At 37.8% G+C, this 22084-nt stretch overlaps 1 protein-coding gene and 2 pseudogenes across 1 annotated transcript in view; 2 read left to right on the forward strand and 1 right to left on the reverse strand.

Moving 5' to 3' along the window:
* Positions 1-616: 616 nt before the first annotated feature.
* On the reverse strand, positions 617-1959 carry LOC113563557 (annotated as a pseudogene).
* A 6098-nt stretch (positions 1960-8057) lies between these two features.
* LOC113561673 lies at positions 8058-11440 on the forward strand (annotated as a pseudogene).
* A 193-nt stretch (positions 11441-11633) lies between these two features.
* The window catches only part of LOC105286739 (receptor-type tyrosine-protein phosphatase S-like), a 40047-nt gene continuing 29596 nt past the window's right edge, over positions 11634-22084 (forward strand). The window contains 29 exon segments of the mRNA XM_026970042.1: positions 11634-12544; positions 12654-12812; positions 12921-13192; positions 13456-13687; positions 13831-14064; positions 14067-14171; positions 14318-14458; positions 14586-14738; positions 14835-15002; positions 15130-15254; positions 15397-15592; positions 15735-15799; positions 15900-16098; positions 16209-16327; positions 16799-16991; positions 17368-17667; positions 17741-17985; positions 18134-18209; positions 18553-19103; positions 19295-19572; positions 19732-19850; positions 19853-20016; positions 20133-20142; positions 20237-20323; positions 20401-20477; positions 20722-20856; positions 21041-21181; positions 21255-21452; positions 21606-21909. Coding sequence (XP_026825843.1) covers positions 12292-12544; positions 12654-12812; positions 12921-13192; positions 13456-13687; positions 13831-14064; positions 14067-14171; positions 14318-14458; positions 14586-14738; positions 14835-15002; positions 15130-15254; positions 15397-15592; positions 15735-15799; positions 15900-16098; positions 16209-16327; positions 16799-16991; positions 17368-17667; positions 17741-17985; positions 18134-18209; positions 18553-19103; positions 19295-19572; positions 19732-19850; positions 19853-20016; positions 20133-20142; positions 20237-20323; positions 20401-20477; positions 20722-20856; positions 21041-21181; positions 21255-21452; positions 21606-21909 — 5299 coding nt within the window. The 5' untranslated portion in view covers positions 11634-12291.

The following is a 22084-nucleotide window of genomic DNA, read 5'->3' on the forward strand; positions in this document are numbered from 1 at the left end:
CCATTGCAGACTGTTTGCAGAACATTGGTCGATTATCCCTGTCCGTTTGCAGTACGAATTGATGTATTAATTAGCCAATATATAAAACACGTCTGACAACACAGACGACAGTCTGATACGATCAGTAGCAGATATAATTAGTACGTGAATGTATTTGTGCGCTTGTCGTCGTATTTGCGATCGACTTCGCGTTCGAGCGCGATAATATCGCATTCGTGTTAAATAACGGTGTGCAAGCGTGTAATAAACAATTCGTTATATTTCACAAGTCACTCTAGCAAATATACCAAGGAGAGTGTATTATGATAACTTCATTCTAAATTCCTACCTTAAAAATAAGATATGTACATTTACGTTGGAAACATGATGATTGCAAATTATAATAATAAGGTACATGGTCAAAGTCTGAGAGAAAGAGATCGGTGTAGAGTATTATTACGTCATCTATCATATCATATTTACACCAATTTTACAAATGTCCAATGTCAATAAAAATGTCACGAGACATTTCTTGCGAACGCTAAAAATCTTAATATCCTAAGAATAAGGAATAAACTACTGATTTTTTTTAAATCTAGAAGTTTATATTGAACAGAGAATTCATTTTGCAATTAATTCAGGCACCTTCAACGACTCTGTGCGTCGCCTGATTCGCCAGGAATCTCTCGACTCTTTCCCTGAATTCTCTGTTAGATTCCGGCAGGGTAGTCGTGGTCCCAGACTAGCAGCGAGACCCTGCAGGCTGGTGAAGCTCTGAAGGCTCTCCGACAGTCGGCGATCGTGGTCCAAGATGTCTGGCTTGGGTGCTGGAGGTTTCCTCTTCGGCAGTCTCGTCGCCTTCGAGCCGACCGGGACACTTGCCATTCTCTGACAAACAATTCGTCATTCCACGGAATGCGATCCTCGCGCTGAGCAACGACCAGAAAGCCTCCAGAAGAGACGCCACCAAAATGTTTAGAATCAGCAGCATCCTCGTGTGCGAAGAGTCTTCATAATGAGGATTGTGCCAGAAGGTCTTTGTCTTCTTCTTTTGCAACATCCACGGATTCCCGCGTAACATTCATCGCGCTTCACCTTGCAGGATTTCTCCAGATATCATCGTCCTCTCTTCAAGCGTGAAGGACGTTTCCGCTTTGAAATCATCGTAACCGCCGTCGTTCCTGACGCCGTTATGGAAATCGGATACATTGAGCTCGATGGCGCGAGGTTCGAAGCTGATGATGGATGATTTATTGGCTTGGTTGATGTTTGAGAAGTTATGATCTTCAGTGATGTTTTAGCCGACCGTTTTTGAGCGACGTGATGATATCGTCCACGTGAGTTCATTCATGATACCTTCTGCAGGACGAAAGGAGTAACGCGGAGCATCTAGGATCTTCTCCAACGGCCACAGGGAACTTCGGTGCTACCGGAAACCGCCGCAACGTTGAAGATCGTGACGACAAAACAAAGGACCGCCACTACCAAAGAGAAAGACTACCGTAGAAGAAAATGGTGATGTTCCGGTCGATGTACCAACGCCGCCAAGCGAGGAGCCCCGTCACGGACGGCACCATACATGCACGGACAGGATCGGGCCTGCAAGGACAAGGCGAGGGTGCCCAGGAGGAGGGACAGGGCCCGAGGCCGAAGTGAACCAAGGACAGACCGCCGACAGTCGATGCCGAGTACCCGACGCTCCGATGGGTACAAAGATGACAACGGCGGCTTTCGTCTTCACTTTTATGACGTACACGTTCTCCGTCATCGTTCTCTGAATCGCAAATAAATGCGTCTAATTGCACAAACGGCTACCAATTCAACGAGCTCGACCGAGAGAAGGGATTACGTTAGATGCGCGTGCGATACATTTGTCCGAGGCAAATTTCATTTGTGCAGTTCACGCTCGGTTCGTTGTTCACATTTAAAGGACAATTTACACTTCCATATATTTCTGTTTCCAGGATGTCGCAGAGATGCAGATTTATCCAGACTGTTGAAGTATTCCTTGTCTTCCGTCTTCTCTGTGCTGTCGAATAAAATATGAACAAAATGTTAATTTGGTAATTATGTAATTTATTAAAATAATTTATTAGATTATTAAATTTAACATTTATTAAAGTAATAAATATTGACTAGAATATTTGCTAATATAATGTCTCTATTCTCCTATTTTTCATTTCAATTACTCCAACTTTATTACATGCATCACATAATAATCCACTTTTGTATGAGTATATGTGCTGAACGCAATGATGAGATTGGTAATTTTACTGATTGGAAAGTAAATTATAAATTTGAAATATGCGCGATCGAGCGCGAAGAAAGTCAAACGAGTCACGATGATCGCGCGATTGCAATGATTTTACAGCCGCTCATTTGGCATTCAATCACAGCGGATGTGCAACCTGTAATCGGGCACGAGGCAGGGAATCGAGAGTCGGATATATATTTAACGCGAATCTTCGTCGACGTTCGACGACGTAGCAGAAGCAGAAGACGCTACTTCCGCGCTGCCTGCGAGAACAGCCGGCCGACCAATTATCGTAACCACTCCTCGTTCGACTTAATTGAAATCCTCGTCTGAGCCTCCGCGCGCGGATTTCGCTTCTCGCGGCTTTCGGTGGGAGGAGAGGCGGCTTGCACAATCCGCGGATAACAATCGCGCGCGCTGACGTGACAGAATCCAGTCAGTCTCGTACATGGAACGGCTCGCACGAACGACATTGTAACAAACATTCTTCTGTCGCAAGTGTAGTTTAGACAAGATTCCGCTCGACGTTTATACGAATTCCTGAGTCGGTCGGTTGTGTCCACTTTTCGCCAATTCCGAGAGTGGAATAATGAAAGATTCCGTGGCATAATAAAAGATTAAGCGGAAATTGCATTAGGATTTATGATATTTAACTGGAGAATTTATTTCGGAATCGAGCGATTAAGTAAATGTAAAACGCAGATAGCTGTTATTCGTATTGCGGTTTTGGATTGTAACGTCGTTCATGTGACTGACTCAGTTGACAAATTGCTGCTCGATCTTTTGCTTTTTTCTCGATGTTATGCAACTGATTACGAGACGCCACGATTATGTTGCGAGCGCGCCCCTATTTCTTCAGACTGAGCTCGTTTTCACATCGAATTAGCACGTCGAATCGTGTGAATCTTCGGTGAAACTTCTAGCGAATCGTCAGTTTGCGCTCCGCATGCATAATAATTCAAACGCAATAAAAAATTCATGAAACCCGCAAAGCATTAATTATTTCCGTTAAATACCATACCAGTACACAATGTATGAAATTAGAGATATTAAACCTGGTAATCATGATATTCATGATATTTTATTCAATTCTAGTAAATATTAATTATTCTAGTAAATATTAATACAAATTATATTATTCTAGTAAATATTAATACAAATTATATTATTCTAGTAAATATTAATACAAATTATATTATTCTAGTAAATATTAATACAAATTATATAATTCCACGTCTAAATTTTTTGAAATCCAACAGTTACAAAGTGAATCTGTTCAAATGTTTTATATATTGGAATTAATCAAAAATTAATTAATTAAGCAAATAATAAAAGATGAGCTAAGAATATTTATTTATTCTTCTTTAACAAAATAATATTCTCTTTAAGGAATGTTTCAACGATATAAGAAATAAATCGTATATTATAAATATTTAATCATCCTAAAATAAAACAAGAAATATAAACGCTAAATAAATATTTTAAAACTACAGGAGGTATGCAGAGTAATGAATTTCCTTAAATTAAACTTTATTCTCGCACTTACCTAAGCACTCTGCATCGACACGGAATCGATCATCATCGATTATTGCAGGCTCATCACATTGCATGGCACCTTTCGTCACGCTAAGAATCACTCAGGATCCGATCGACTTTGCGATAGCGAGCTTCCGGCGATTGCATCCTGACAGCAGATTTGCGATACGCGCGACCAGATAGACGATCGCTCGCGCGCGACACTTGCATGACGACTGAACCACGAAAGACTAGTCCTCGTTGAAATTGCTACGAAATCCCGTATGAACCCTCCCACGCAGCCGACTTGCAGTGAAAGGGACAACAGAGAGCAGCTCCGGATAGACGTGTACCTTCGACTTACGTTAAGCCTTGTTCACACCATTCGCACCAACGCGGCAAAACGATCTTGACAATGAGAGGCGGATATCGTCTTGCATCTACTTCTCATTGTCTTTATCTTGTACTTGCTGTTATATGTACGATTCCACGAGAGAACGTCGAACGATGATGTCATGGGCAAGAGAAAGAAAACAAGCAAATGGTAATAAAAACAAATTTTATTGAAAACCAGACAATTACGTTCTCTTACAGCTCGTTAATCCTCTTAGATGTTTTGAAAGCATAATGAAGCATGTTAACGTTATCGCAATGGGATTCTCTGGAATGCCTTGGCTCGACTTGGGTTTTCGGAATGGCAGTCCAATTGACCTCACTTGCCTCTCACGAAAACACGACCCTTCCTCCCAGTATGAAAGTCCCGTTATAATCGAAGGTAACTTTCAGAGAGCAAACGTATCCCAGGGTCTTCGTTGTGGATCGCGCATGAGCCAACCTTTATTGTTAGCCGCGGGAACACGTGGAATCGACCTTTTAGTTCGATACTGCTAAAGAATCATTCGCGGATTGCATTACTGCGGGATTCCCGTCGACGAAACGTGGCAAGATGTGAAATGATAGAGGAGCGTTCGGTCCTTTGTTCCTTATCATTTTGGCTTGACTATAAATTTGTTCAATATTATTCTTACCATTTTACTATGTAGTACGCTGACATATCATTAATTAAAATTTTCTGTTGAAAATTAGTTTAGATATACTCAGGATTATACCGTCTATAACGTCAAATTAATCATTATGTATGTCGATAATTAGAATAAATGATTATAAGGAACGGTATTTGGAAGCACACATTCGCTATTTTTAATCATGGAGAAATCTGGGTGTTTCAATTACTATAGCCAATTTAATTATATAGGTAAAAGTTACCAATTTACTCGTACAGTAAAACCGATTATCGATCTACCGTAATTTAGGACCGTAAAATATAAAGTACAAAACTACGCGAAAAAATAATTTTTTAGACAATATAGTGGTGAAATTAAAATACAAATAATTAATATATGAAGAATTTAGTCTCATTTTGTGTAGAAGATTATTATTACACTGCTTTTCTAAAATTAGATCGTTATTAGATCGTTATGGCAACACAGTTTATAAACCCAGGAAATACAGAACAATTAAAATCAATAAAATAGAATAAAAATCGAAATAATAAAACTTCTCAAATTATTATGAATCTAATCGGATTAAAATATACTCGCACAGACGAGAAAGTATAAATCCGCGCGCGATTATCGTGTCTCTTTTCGAGACTGATTTCTTCACGATAGCGGTCGTGGATGCATGAAGACAGCGCTACGATTGCCTAATGCGAAATGCTGAGAGCAGCATCATTATTGGCGCCGTTGTGTAATTAGGAGGACGATCGAGAAAGTGTAGCTTCCAGCATGGATAAACGTGTCGATGCGGTCGCAACTGCAACTTGTTGTGCATCTCGACATATCTCGCAAGAACGAGAGGAAAGACGGGACTTTCACGGGATGCTGTAGCAAAATCGCTTCGACATCGATAAATCGTTCGTGCGGAAACTGTAACTGTAACGCGCTTTCGAGGGGATCGCGAGCGTCGCGTCGGAGATGTCAAACTTCCGGCAAGATTCAAGCGGATCGCGAACTCGCTCGAGCGGATGATCGTCGCGTTTTACAAGCACGCTTGAGAGAAATTCAATCGTACGTTTGTGCGTGATTCCAGCAACACGCAACGACGGATAACCACAATCTGCACGTGATTGCATGTGGAACGTACGCCGGAAAACGTGCGTGCATACTTGCGTGCGTCGATGCGCAGATGCACGTGGATACTTGCTTTTGCGTGTGTACAATGGTACCCCCATCGAAATAAACACTGTAATAAATCTAGCGTCATGTTTTTCATTGACCTTACTTGAAAGTGTCACAATTACGAAATCACGAGATGAAAAGTAACATGTGACCCATTTGCGGATGCAAATTGGTAGAGAAAAACGAGCACCACCTTGACCATCGTCTCTTGGAGAAACTCCGCAGGAGATCCAGTGCGAAAAGAAATAAATGGATGCCAGAAGTGCCGCAGGAAATTTTCCAAAAGCCACGAGATACGAGAGTTCTCCAGGCAAGTGGCAAATAGCCGATCGCGGATCGCGACGTTTCGATTGACAGCCAGAGCGTAAAAATATACCGACCCGTGAGATCTGGTTTCTCTCTATCTCGTGGAGCGATATCGCCGCTTTTTCCCTGTACTTTCACGTGAGTGACCGTCCACCCGTAAAAGTCCCCGAAAAAAAAGCGCGCCTAGGCGCTCCCGTCGCGTTCGGCCACGCGCGCCGTTCCGAATCCTTTCATTAAAATGACTTTTCGGCCGTTAATTTTCGTGATGGTGTGTGAGCAAGCACGAGAGGCATATATCCGGTGCACGAGCGGAGGGAGCGAGATAAACGACGTGCTCGCGACCAAACGCATTCGTGTTGGAGCAGCTGTTACTATCGGGGCACGCGTCTCAACGGTCGCGGCAGCTGCCCAGAAAATCAACTATGGTACCCTCATCCTGAGTTCTTCCGTGCATGCTTCCTACCAGGAACAACCGAACACGAAACATTAAACATTATATTATTACTCGTTTATTTTTTATTTTTATATTTTTAATTATAATTTTTCTAATTTATAATTTTGTGTTTCACTGCAAAACATTTCTTTCACTTTCATAATTTTTATAAAAAGTAAACCTATGGAAACAAACAGCAATTTAAGATATCTAAATGACAAATATTAAGTTCATAAACGTTGCGTATAAATGTCTCATAAATGCACCGCGGTCATACAATATTTATTCTTAACAGCGTTCTGTAGTGAGTTCTTGCCAAAGAGAAAGAAATTCTTTACGTTTGATATAATTTTTTTCCGCACATTTATCACGAGAAGATCTCTTTCTGGGACGTTTGTAAACATCGTAAGTGTGTTACGAGTATGTAAATTTCACGTAAATGCGAGTGTTCATGCTAACTTGCGAAAAACCTGACAGTTTGTTTGACGACGCGACGGGCAGATTCTTCGACGGGTATTTAAAGTTTAAATTACTTTGTCGCGCAAGAGTCCCACAGCGAATGACACAGAACAACGGTCGAAATCCTGGGCAGAATACACTATAGCTGAAGGGTCCCCACATCGCGCGAATGGGACACCGGCCCATATTACATGAAACCCCGTGACAACCCCCCGAACAACCGCGCATACACAGCTATGCGAGGGAACGCACGGAGAAACGCCCTTTGTGCATCTGCTGTTAAGGGAACCCGCAAGAGGCAGTTTATCGAAGGCAACGGTCGTGAGCACATCGCGCGACCAACGAAAGTGGATTTTTGACGGATGAATACCGTAGTCTGTTACTAAACAAATACCATAGTCCGTTACGAAATAGTTCATTTTTAATTTCATTTCCAGATAATTAATTCTGTTGCAATTATTCACTTCACTTCAAGAATTGCATTTTGTGCGAGTGGATTATTTGATGTTCTTTAAAGCAGTTGAGTGATCGATAGAAGGCGAGGAATAACTTGGTTATCGGGTTTCTTCCAGAAAGATGTGCAAGAAACTTTGCAGACTGACGCACGAGATCGCCTCAACGCCGATGCAAATAGTGAACTTCGCACTGGAGACCTGGCGATCTCCAGTTTATGTCAGCAGGTGTTAGTGATCCTCGTCAATCGGTCCTAAATCTCCTGATGATTACAAAACCTGTCCTGGATTCTGTTAATGTGTCAGTGTCTGGAAAATTTGACGATCTTCGTGTATGTGTTGGTGCTTGGATCAACAATATCACTAAGCTTCGTTAATGATAATGATAATGAGATTGATCTACTCTGAACAAACCGGAGAAAAAACTGTGAACAACATTGAGATCTGATATATTTCCAAGGATTCTGCGGAATTTGTGCTTGTGAAATATTAAATATCGGCGAAATCAAGTCCTTCTTTGAAATGTATATGAAGCTCATTCATTTAGCTAATAACGTTTCAAACTTGATCGTTTAACTCTCAATGTACTCGCGCGAGTCAATGCCAGATTCATCGTGCTCTAATTGGGTCCAGACATCCTAGTTCAACCTAATTCTTTCTCCGCTCAATCATTCGCGAGCCCGTCACCGTTCATCGCAAAGATCGCGCCGCAAAGATCAAATTGTGCACGTCGAACTGACTTATTTGATGAAATACATGAAATAAAGCGTACGCTCGTGCCATGGCTCAGGCAGCTGAAGCTACGCCAGTGCACTGCTACACGAACCCGTCGTTCTGCCGTCAGTCGGAATACATACCGGACGATCACGTTAATGATCTACCGCCGCCACCGCAGCAGTTTCAAGGAAGCGACGATTTACCGCCGCCTCCGCCGCCCTTACAATTGCAATGTCACGCCGCGGGTCAGAGCAATCCGGCCTTCCAGTCGCCTCCAGAGACGACTCTGGAAGCCTGCGAGCCGCGGACCGGTATTGCTATCTGGAGGATAACCAGGCCCCCACGCACAGGAGATACGCCAGTCTTCCGGTGGAGGAACCTCGCGTGACTTACAACCAGTCCTCGCGGTACGAGTACATAGAGCAGGACGAGGCGGAGAGGAGCCAGTTGCCGCGCAGGGGCTCCTCGAGGTACGAGTTCATTCCGCATCAGCAGGTGCAACTACGTTCCACGCCGGCGGCCAACCAAGACGCTCGAAGAGGAGGAAGAGGAGGCGCAGGAGGATCGCAGACGCCAACGTATCGCGGCAATGCCGGCAGGTATGCGCTTATACCGAGCGAATTGGATTACCAGGACGATGGGTCGCAATGGAGCAACGCGAAATCGGCACCACGACACATCAACACTCCGCAGGGTAATTATTTTTATTTTTAGTTTTTATCCCCCGTCGTTATGACTGAAAGAAATCTGTATTTCATACTTTACCGGTGGTGATCGAATCAGAAATTGTTTTATTCTTGAGTACAAGATTGCAGAAGCAGATATGACACGCAAGTATTTGTCGTAAATTTTCAACATGATTGCGCAATTTGCGACAGGTCGTTACGCTAGAGTGCCTTTACAAGAAGACGTCCCGCCGGCGCTGCCCGACAGAAACGGGCAAGAATTTTCAATATCACCGAAGAATAACTTAGCCACGCAGAAGCTGCACGAGATACTGTCAACGCCCAGGAAACCGAGATCCAGGTCTGAAGAGAGGACACTGTCGCCGAAGAGACAACATTCCTTCAATCAAACCAGCACGCCGCAGAGAAGAGCGCTCACACCCGGTGGATCCCCGAACGGTTCGTAGCTCGTTAGCATTGTATTCTCTCCTTCAATCGCGCGTACTGGACATCGAATAATACGTCAGGCAATTAGCATAAATCTGAGAACGATTATTTTATGTAGATATATATGCGTTTCTGCATTACGTTCATTGTATTTCGATTCCTTAATTAACGCAATTCTTAATCGAAGATGCCTCAACTAACATCAATCTTTGTCGTTAACTCTCAGGTCGTACCTTCAGCCCAACGCGCCCAACTCCTCAGGGTACACCTCAAAGCCGGACCTTCTCGCCTACGGGACCCCAGACGTCGACGCCTAACAAGGAATCATCCGCACGTAGGTGTCTTCCTCTGCTGGAGAACTCATCTCGGCAGCAAGATGTTTGTCCTGCCAATAACTGTGGTCGACTTCGCTACGTGGGCACTGCTCCGGTCGACCTGATGAATTTGAGCCACAATGAGCCACCGCCTCGTTATGCATACACAGAGAGCGGCCTAGAATCCATGCCGATGATGTCCGGATCGCCTAGGTATCAGGTGGTGCCTGCCGATCAGAAGAACTATCAAAGTGTAGAGAGCGCGTTTATGGCCCGGACTGCCGTCGTAAGTAACATCATGCTGATACAATCATGCTAACAACGCGGAGTGACAAATAGCAATCGAATCCGGTTCCTTTAGGACGACGCGATCTCTTTACAGGTGCCACCCTTGTCCCCGCCCAACAGTGAAGTGAACACGACCTTGGCGAGCGTCGTAGAAAAAGGCGACCGAAAGAGCGCTCCGATTCTTTTGATGCTAGTCGGTCTTCTAACCTGTGGTCTCGCCTTGTACCTGTCCTGGTCGCAAGGACGAAGGTCGGTTTTATTAATCATCTACTTTCCACCTAACTCTTGCAGGGATTTCCCCGAATGTAGAAATTATACGAGCAGTGCCCTAGATTAACGTGGAGGCAACCTGATTTTATTTAATTTACTTTTTTTTCTTGATTATATTTTGATCTTTTAGGAATGAACATAATTTATAATCGATACTTGCTGATACAAGATACATTTTCAGATACTATTTTGATAGCGCAGTTGGCTGCGGTGCCTGTTGTGCTTTAGCAGGTGCATGCAGGAGTTTGCGAAGAACCTGGACAGGACTTGGCCTGGCTGGACTGTCAGCATTAAGCTGTGCTGGTCTCCTGCTGCTGGCTGCCAAGTCCCCGAAGGACGGCACACCTCTTCATGACATCACGGCAGGTGCTTTGTGCGGCGTTTCGGTTTTAGGCGCTAGTCTGGCTCTATTAGCCCTTTTAAAACCGAGATGCACTTTCGGTCGTCATAGACGAGTCCACTCTTGGATACCTCACTTTTCTCCTTAACTGTTATTGCAATTCTCGATAATCGTTAAAAACGGCGATAGTCATGTTACGTCGAAATTGTTCTAAACAAAAATATATATAAAAATGCGATTTTAAATACTTAGCAAGTATTTACCAAATATCCGAAAGATATTTAAAGAATAGTATCTGAATACGAAGCTAAAATGAAATGCATATATTGCAATAGATTGGTCGATTTCGAAGATGCTTATCAAAATTAAATTATTCTTTCTATTTTGGTATGTTAAATGTGCTAACTTTCTACTGGATCCAGTATAAGCAACGAGATCTCAATATATTCGAAATGTGTAAAAAGTAAATTACTTATTAATTTAATTATTTATATAATCACTGTCGATTATGCTCTCTTTAAATCATAATTTGTATTTTGACCTAATTAATAAATTATTGAAAATAGATTTTTAGTATACATATTCTTTAGGACTAACTACCTAATTATATATAGCGGATACGTACAATGATTTCGATAATGCAAATATTTTCATGTTTGATAAGAATCATTTAAGAATTTAATTATATATAGCGTAAGTTAAATGTACTTATTAAAATCATTAAGAAGCGAGATAGTTAACCTATGTAAATAATGCCTTGAAATTGTACAAACTGTTTGAACTGAGAATATAGAATATATATATTTTCTATAAAGTAAAAATTGAATTGTAAAAGAAAAGAATTATACGGAAATATATTACATGATACATTTGTAATATCACATTGAATATATTTTATTACCGCTTCTGCGTAAAGTTTCAAATTTTTTAAATGCGATATTTTAGATTCTTGAAAAATATTGAAATAAATATTTAATATTCCTATTTATCACCGATTTTACTTATAATTATTTCATTATAATTGTAAAAATTGTTATCTATATAAATGTAAATTATATGTACATTTAAAACAAATATATATACGTATATAAGGTGTACGTTTAAAATAAAGTGCAGATTAATAAAAAATATATAAATAAATTTCATAAGCACATGCATCGATATGTATAATAAGTATCCAGTGAAACTGTTTCATAAGCTATCCAACTGCGGGTTTACGTATTTTTATTCACATTTTTGACATGAATTGTGTAATATAGAACACAGCGTTGCTCAATTTATTCTTACTTAATATAAACGTGATATAAATGTAAGGTTCCGGTAGAACCGTCATTTCCTGATGTGTCATTCGCGTTTAGCAGATACGGAATCTGTTATCGCGGATTCACTAGAAGGAAGTCCAGTTCCTTTCTGCCAGTTACTACCCGAAATCATTTCAATAATCCGCAGTATAAGACGGAAACGCGACACAAACGGTTCTCGTAAAAACTTATTTCTGTTCACATTTTATTTAACAAATAATCACGGTCAATGTTTGAGATTTCTCGAGTAAAAGATCGCGACTTGTATGGAAGACTTTCATACGAAGTTCATTCACGCGGAAGTTTTGAAATGACGATTAAGACAGTTAAATAAATATAACATCAATAATTCTGTCGCGTATATTCCGTCCATGTCTTTAATATTAAGTGCGAAACGTGCATATTTGATGATAATGACAATACAGATGATGAACGTGTTAACATTACTTCTTTTCACAAGTCAGATAGTACATATTTTTGGAAGATTGACTGTAATACGTGAACCGCGATATTTTGGATCCCAGACAGAGAGAAAATTAACTTGTGTCTCCGAGGATGACGGCGCTGCTCTTGTGTGGAACGATGAGATATCAGAAACATCAATTAGGGAATCGAACCCAATGCGTAAGTTGCCAAAAAGAAAGAAATATTTTCAGTCTTCCATGCTAATACGCCCATTTGTAAAACATTTAGATTTAATACATCACTAGCGCAAATTTTGCGATTATTTCAGGGTTCTACAATGTAGATGCAAGGCAATCAAATGAAGACAGTATAGATTGCAAAATGGACAAAAACGATGATTGTTTGCAATTCTGGATTAGAGAAAACTGGAATTTTATAAATTCCTTTAAAACACCATTGGGTCCGGTATTTGATCGACGATGGGAAGGTAAAAACTCCGTAGATTAAAGAAGTTCCGATAATTTACACGGATACTCTATGGTGTCGAACAAACAAATTTTTGAGATCTTACTCTAAGGGCGTCGGAAATTTTTAGATTTTCAGGAATATGAAAACTTTAACATGGAATATGATCATGTACTATTAGAAAATACAACAGCGTTTTCCTTTTCGGTTCGTGGATTGTCTAGCGATTTGCAAATAATATTTTGCAATGGTGACGATTATACGAGAGATTTTTGTTATTGGATCATAATAGGCGGTTGGGGCAATAAGCGATCCGTTGTACGCAGGTGCCCAATAGGAGTGCCCAAACCTAGAATGGAGGCTCAGGACGAGGAGTGCAGGACAGATAAAGCTCCCTTCTCTGTGAGACATAATACATAACATAATACATTACATTTTCCCTTTAAGCGTTTCTAAAGCCATTGTCTATTTATGCATAAAAGATCAAAGACATTTAAAATCATATTTTGGAAGAAATGTTAAACTTACATCATACATTCATCTTTATTCGTCGCATTGTCTTGAGAATTGCATCATAAGAAATTTAAATTCACAAGAATTCGTACATACAAACGCGGAGACATCTTAATATCGTAAATATTAAAGATAATTCACGATTAATCCAGCACAATCCACTATCATTAACTGAATGGAGGACTTTTCTCGTTATGTGGAACATCACGAATCGAAGCATATCACTTTACGATCCTAGCAGTGATAATGTTTTTATAAGATACGAGGATATGAAACAGCCGAAAGAAAAAGTGGAAGGTAAACCAGTGACAAACTCAGGCATTTTTTATTATTATCACATGTTTATAAGAAGCGCCAACATGATGATTTACCGATTTCACAAATGTAAGTAACAGAATACTTCTGAACCATTCGAGATCCTAACCAATCGAGATCATTATTAATCGTTACTATTAATCAGATATTTCGAATGGAATAATAATCGAATAACGAAAACAGAATTGCATTCGTGTATGTACATTTTTCAGATTCCTTTCTGCATACAACCGTCGCAGATACAACTTTAACGAGTCCCACCTTTTCGTTTAATAATACGATATGTATACAAATATTACTTGGCCTCTGTGTAGAATGTGAAATGGACATAGTATTATATGACAGAACAGGCAATATAGAGCTGAAAAGTTTTCTTGTAAAAGGTTCTTCGAAAGCTGCAAGTCACGGCTTACCTACATGGCAATTTATTACAATAAAACATTCAACAACAATTATGATAGGGCGACAATGAAATTAACATCTAAACTTAACTCGCGCAGTTCTGATCCATTGTGGGCAGTGGCCAATGTTCGTCAATGTCCCAGAAGGAATGGTACGAACTGTATTAACACTTTAAGTTCCCCTAAATCTGTTAAAATCAAGTCATGTTCTACATATCCATCAAATAATTTTAAGAATTTCTTATGGTGAATACACCGTTTATTTATATATATATTTTTTATTTAATTATTTTTTTAGTGGCTTTCAGGGAAAGTGTTCTGCTGTCTACTAAATCATATACTTGGTACGATTGGCCGAGCGTGATGTGTCAAAAATTATTTTACGAAAATTCCTCTGTTGTGAACACTGTATCAGATGTCACATCAAATGTGGAATTGGGTAATTACTAACTTCTTATTTACAACGCTACATTTTGCTGCAATTAGTGATAATGCATTCTTAAAGATTAGAATACGACTGTTTAGGAAAGTTATTTAAAATTACAAAACGTCTTAAATTTTTTCAGATGACCTAGAATGTCCTGAAGGCCGAATTGGACCCAAATGTTTGCTTTATTGCAAACGTGATGCATATAATTACAATTGCAAAGAACATGTAATTTGTTATGAAGAAGGTTGTACCTGTCCTCCAGGATTCAGAGGAGAAAATTGTGCTTTATGTAAGTAATTAAAAATAACTTATAGAATTAATTCTATCTTGTTGATTTTAACATTATTTATGCATAATAAATATTGCTCATAACTTATTTTCTTAGCATGCGAAAAAAACAGATACGGTTATGGCTGCAACCAGATATGCGGTTCGTGCAGCAAATATCGAATAACCTCATCACTTGATACATGTAATAAAGTAACTGGAGCGTGTACTGCTGGGTGCACTTATGATCAAAATATACTTTATATACCACCTTTATGTAAAATGGGTAAAGTAGTTATCATAATGTCTAACAGCTTTTTTTTCTCGTTATACTTTCCTATACAAATACATATGTATCATGTTATAATGAAACATATAAAGAAGCAATATTTAATGTATTGATTTGCTTAAAGATATATCCAAGCCCGTCGCACCCACAATTGATACTGTAAGTAATACAAATATACAGGTCAACGTTCCTGTAGAATGGAAGGATGAATACAAAGCATTACTAGAGTATGCTTTTACCATTTCGTCAGTAAGTTTAATACAAAAACTTATTAAATTATTTGTTTTTTAAATTACTGATAAATGAATAAAATGTTACGATCATGTCTAAAAACTGATATCCACATGTGAAAAGTACAAGAAATAGTACTTATGTGACACTTCTTTTTCAGAGTACAGGTAATACTACTACCACTGATTGGAAGCGAATATTTCAGAATATGACAGAGTTGACGGAACGTTTTACAAATTTAGAATCCGGTGTCATTTATAACATTGCATGTATATTTCGTGTTTGTAACCAGTATGGTAACATGTGTAGTAACAACATACAGAGTAATTGGCGAACGGCGGAGACTGTTTGCAATCGTAAGTTTAGATTATGTAATGTGCGAAATGTTTTCAGATATACTTTTAAGAAAAGTGCATTTCTAATATTATTATTAGTTCTCTCGAAGTTTTGCACTATGGAATAATTTTCTACAATGATATTTTTTCAATACGTGTTTAGCAACCGACTTTGTGTTGGACTCTGAAGAACATAGCTTGTCAATTGATTGGAAACACGACCCAAAGGTATGTAGATATCTATGTCTAAATTTCGTATACAAATATATTCAATTATAAAATATATTTAAAAAAACCGTAAGTTTTACTAATTTTTATTCTGTTCCAGCCACCGTTTCCATGTCCGGCGAATTGGTATCAAATAATAGTACAAGTTACAGGCAAAAGCACAGCATTGTTAAATACAACAGTTAATCACTTTCCGTATACAGTGTCGCAGAAATTGCCATCTTATACTTCCTTTACGGTAACCATAGTTCACGAAGATAAAAAAATATTTTCCGACGACATTCGTACACTCGAGGAAGGTAAAGTTAGTTATATCTCGTAAAAGGATACATATAGCGAACAATTCGTTTGTGTATAGGCTTGTCTCTCCTATCAATGTCCTTCATATATAATTTTCGCAAATCGACAGCCCCATCGATTGTGTTAAATGCTAGAAGCCTAAACGCATTTGATAGGAACGTTACTTTGGCATGGAAACCTCCAAGGGAACCAAATGGAATGATAAAGCAGTATGAAGTGACATTACAAGTAATGGATATATATAAATTGAAAATTAATTAATTATTAATTATCTGTTATTAATTATCAGTTATTTTATATTCCATTTAATATAAAAAGTTCGACATTTTATTAAGATTAAGGGCCCAGACACAATGAGAGGAATAAGGAACACAGAATAGAACATAAGGAATAAACAAAATTTCGACCAATGAAAAGCCATGCATGCGTGAACTGGTGATGCATGTATGATTTTCTATTGGTCGAAATTTTGTTTATTCCTTATGTTATATTCTGTGTTCCTTATTCCTCTCATTGTGTCTGGGCCTTAAGCCTATTAAGATATATAAAATATAAAATATAGGGAAGGAAGTGAAGGATATAAACCAAAATTGATATAATATTTTATTTTAATGTCAATTAATTAAACTTAATTAATGTCAATAATATGAAACTTATTTCAGCCTTATATATTATGCTGATGGTTTCTATCAATTCTAGGTTATGCAATATTATGGCTGCAAAGATTCTGTATCTAATCTAAATAATGCCAAAACTACATATTGGACAAACAATACAACAATCTTAATCCAAAATTTGCATCCGTTTGCATTGTATAAAGCAATGCTTGTAGCTCACAACGCACGACGTAGCAGCAACCCGGCATCGATATCGTTTAGAACCAAAGAATCTGGTATATATGCACATTATTGATCTTGTATTGCTCTATAGGACATTGATCAAAAAAAGCATTGATAATTGTTATAAAACAAGATATTAATAATGATTAATTACTAGATCAAGATCGACATGCTATCTAGTGTTATATTTATTTTTCGTATGTATTGTGCCGTACTTGTTGATCAAAGTATTAGATACTTTTATTATTACACTTATCAAAATGTAAGCTAACCATGTCGATATATCGATAACATTATACATTATATGTTATTTGTTTTATATATATTTATACTGGTTTTAACATTATATAAGAAACTTTTAAACACAGATATTTATGCGTATATACAAGTTTATGACACTAAATAATAGCTGCCAACAATTTTAAACAGATATAGCAACAGAAGTATTCAGCCAGATAAATGTACAGGATTGGAAATTAACATGGGGATCGCCTGACGACTGCACCACTATTACGGGATCATTATATGCTAGAATAAAAATACGCACTATTAACGACGAAAACTTCCCCATAGTAAAACAAACACAATATAATTTTCTTTCTTTAAAGTACCAAGCAAATTTATTAGGTGGGGAGCAATATGTAGCAAGAGTGTATGTAATAAGAAAGGCTAATGCTGAAGAGAACTCTTCCGCTTATCAAGAAATTGAGTTTACAACTCCACCTGGAAGTAAGTTTTAGTGTTATGTTATTTATATTGCTTGACTGTTTTATAACTATGATTAATATAATGGAAATCACAGTTCCGCCCCAGGTAACCAATCTGGAAGTCTACGAAACTGATACTCGTGAAGATCAAAAAGTCGTATATTTGAGATGGCAGGAGCCAATTCCACCTCTCAATGGAACATTACGTAGTTATAGCATCCTATTATGTACCATACATGAATGCTCTTCTACAGAAGTTCCATTGACTAATATCTGCAAATTATGGAATAATTACGTTTGCGGATCTGTTAAATTTAAAATCAAGAATCCTACAATTGCAGTAAGAAAGTGACATACTTAAGACTTCTTATTATAATTGTTGTTGTCGTTGTAGTAAATATATATTACACATATCTTCTAATAATAGATAAAGAGAGATTATGAAACAAATATATGCAGTTTGCATAACATGATATACAATATTACAGGTTGTCGCATATAATCAGGATGTTCGTGATCCAGGTCCTCCGTTTACAGTATCTAAGGAAGAGCTTAATAATCAAAGTATGTCTTATAATTCTATTCTTGAAACTTCTTGCAAATATTAGCCGCATTATGGTTTTTTCTCCTTTTTTTCCAAATTATGCATTGCTTAAAAAATATTTAGTACTACGTCGTAACTTTCGTACACTGTTTAGTGATCTCCATGCTACATCAAATATATTTTGGTTACGTCTCATTATACCGTTGAAGAATGGTGAAGAAAGCATTTCTAGTTTTGTTATTTAGTTTACATAAAACGTAACAATTCTGTTTCCCCAATTTTTTAAAGAAATCATCAACTGGTATTAAATTAAATCAATTACTATTCTGCCTGAATATCGATTACAGTCAAATTATTTTTTAGTTCCAGAAGAACCTGCTAATTTCACTGTACTACCTCATAATAAAGGCATTGTAGATTTATACTGGAAGCATCCTTGGAAAACGGGTAGCCGTCTCGATCATTTCTATATCATGATAATACCGCTTTCCACAAATCTGGTAAAGTTTCTGGAAAGAAATTGGCGACCTTACAATTCGTCCATTAATGTTACGGTGACAAATTATATGCGCGAATATACGAAACGATTATACCTGCACCCTTCAACGCAATACCACATCTTCATTAAAGCTGTAACAGTTTTGGGGATGTCTAGCACAGTAAAATACAAAGAATTCAAAACACCTTCCAGCTTAAAGTTCAGCGGTCCTCTAAAATATGTAATGCACGATTCAATGATTTCATTAAATATTCCGCGTATTGTAAACTATACAAAGGACAGCACAATACACGTCATAGTAAAAGGACCATTGGGACCCAATGGTTGCAAAGGATATTTGAGAGTACCTGAAGATCTGCAAGCTATAGCAGACATAGACGTGTCCCATGTCGCTTGGGAAGCCGCTGAAATTTCGGTATGTCTACAATTTTAATAAAGTACATTCCAATTCTTAAAAAATCCAAAGAAAAAATAAACTCATGATAATAATTAAGAAACAATGAGATAAATATGTTGTTAGATCGTTAATATGTCATATGTAATTGTACCGCTTTGTATATATTTTGCGTATCAACTATCTTAAACATTTGCTTCTATTTGTAATAGAGTCAACAAGATCTTAACAAACCATTTACGATCGGCAACAATAAAATGTATGGCAGAGCCAAGAATTGCCAATTGCAACCTAAGGAATCGTACGACATAACGGTTATCGTAACTGAGAATAATGAAAATTCACTTATTGATCCAATCGTACTCAAAATAACAGTTCTCAACGGTGAGATTTTATCACACCATGATACACGGTCACATCATGAAGCGTGGCTCATACCTGTAATATTAATTCTTATCGTGGCAGCCGTTTTACTTTATTTGTATCGCAGGTAATATCTCTTTTATTCTATTTTATGGAAAAAGAAATTATTATTTATGAGTGTATTAGGATAATGTTCGTCAGTTGAAATAAAGAGCCGTAAACTAATTTCAATTAAACAAATTCAGTATTAATTACTAATCATATACAATTTGATTTATCAGAAAAGACATAGAACGATAAAAACGCTGATGCTGCAGGACGAGATAGCTTTGTCTCAGAACATTGAAAATTATGAACACGAGACAAAGTCCGCGATTTCAAGTTCGAAGGAGAGCCTCTCAACTCCTCCGACAGGCAATCATTATCGCGAGCAACCACTCCGGAAGTACCACTAACCGCCATCAAGAATACTGATGACATAAAGGAAATGACATCGTTGGTGAAGGTAAAAGATTTTGAGGATTACGTCAGAGAGGCCATACAGGCAGGGTCGCTGGTCAAGCAATACGAGGTAAAATCTTGAGTTTTGTCTTTTTTTTCGTAAATTGTTTTTCTTAAATTGTTCAATCGTTCGAAAATGCTCCAAAAAACTTGAAACATCGATATTAAATCTGTGTTAAATGGCAGACATTTTTTCGTATAAGCAAAGTTTTGCACAAGAAATTTAGTTTTGTTGCAAGATGTGTAAATCTATGTCATTAACAATATCGAACTGCATTCTTTTTTTCAAGACATTCCGAGAGGACAAACTCAACCGTGGGATTATGGTAAACTGCCTCAGAACAAATCTAAGAATAGATATGGAAATCTTATCGCGTGTAAGTAAAAAGTTGCAGTTTTAATGTTACACTTGCGTGGTAGTAAGTACTAAATACTATTAAATTGCTTGTTACAGATGATGAAACGCGGGTGGTGCTGGAAAAACTTCCGGGAGATTCTTACTCCGATTACATCAATGCCAATTTTATTACCGTAAGTATCAATTCATTGATGAATATCTTAGATCCAATGTGCAATTTACCAAATTACGTTTCCGTGTGCTGATAACTCAACTATGCTCAACATTTTTATAATATTTAAACATAGAGAATTTATATATATATATATATAAATATACAAATATTTGTATATATAAATATACAAATTGCATATATATAAATATACAAGTACATATCGTCAAACATTGGTTACTAATAAGGCATTAATTGTGCAAAAGGGCTATAAGAAGGAAAAACATTATATAGCCACGCAAGGACCTAAACCCAACACGGTGATTGATTTCTGGCGCATGATTTGGCAAGAAAATGTTCTCATTATTTGTATGCTTGCAAATGTGGTTGAAAATGGAAAGGTAAGTGATGGTTACATCATAATTAGTAAAATAAAATTAAAGATACAGAAACTTTCGATCTCAACAAAGCAAGACGATTAAAGCTATATTGCAAAGATTAATAAATATTAAACTGCAAACCAATATTAATATTGATCTTTGTTGCCTCTTATCAAGTAATTATCAATTTCTATGAATTTTATAGACTAAGTGCGAACAATATTGGCCGGATATCGGCAAGAAAAAGAAATATGGCAACATTATCGTACTAAACGCAAAGCACAACGTTTTCGCCGATTATTGCTTCAGGACTTTTCAAATTACTTGCGGAAAAGAAACGCGAAAGGTATTTCACATTTTTAAAATCCGATATTAAAGATGATACGTTATTCGTATTTGCTAAATTGCGCCAATCACAGGTGGAACATCTGCATTATACAGCCTGGCCGGATCACGGTGTGCCGTTGTACACACAGTCTGTAGTAACGTATTTGAAGAAATTATTAGCGACACCATCTGGAAACGGATCCGTGGTAGTTCACTGCAGTGCAGGTGTTGGAAGAACTGGAACTATTATTCTGTGCGACATTTGTCTCCGTCGTGCAGCAGCCGAAGGAGTAATAATGACATTGCTTAATTTATTGTATTCGTCTAATCGTAATTTTTAGGATGATCGGTTGAATTAAATTCAATATTGACGTTAACGGGTATACATGAAAATTTGGATTCAATAAAATGAAAATTCAGTAGAAAAAAACGATATTCTTCAGGTGGTCGACGTTTACGCTGAAACGGCATCCATTAGAAGCGAAAGGGCTAACATGGTTGACAATAAACAACAATATCTATTAGCTCATTTGGCTGTAATGGAATGTTTACTTTCCATTCCGACTACGTTGCCGTGCAATGAGATGTTGGTGACTCGAATCACAGAAATGAAGAAACAATTACCAGTTCAACAGCAAAGATTAGAAAACACTGCATGGCAAGACGAAGCTTTGCGACAAGTCACATCTCCACCACCACTGTCGGAACGTAATCGTGCTAAAAACAGATTTCCGGAGTTGATTTCAGGTCTGTTCGCATGTATATCCTAATTATATGGGAAATATCTTATTTTACGCGAACAAGATTTATAAAAATTTAAGTCGCAATACAGCGCAAGAACACAGAAAAAGATGTGATTTAGGATCTGATTGTGTAATAAACTAATAAAGAATTATATTGTATATACATATATATACTTATA

This window comes from Ooceraea biroi, chromosome 1, assembly GCF_003672135.1.
Source record: "Ooceraea biroi isolate clonal line C1 chromosome 1, Obir_v5.4, whole genome shotgun sequence".
Classification (NCBI taxonomy): Eukaryota; Metazoa; Arthropoda; class Insecta; order Hymenoptera; family Formicidae; genus Ooceraea; species Ooceraea biroi.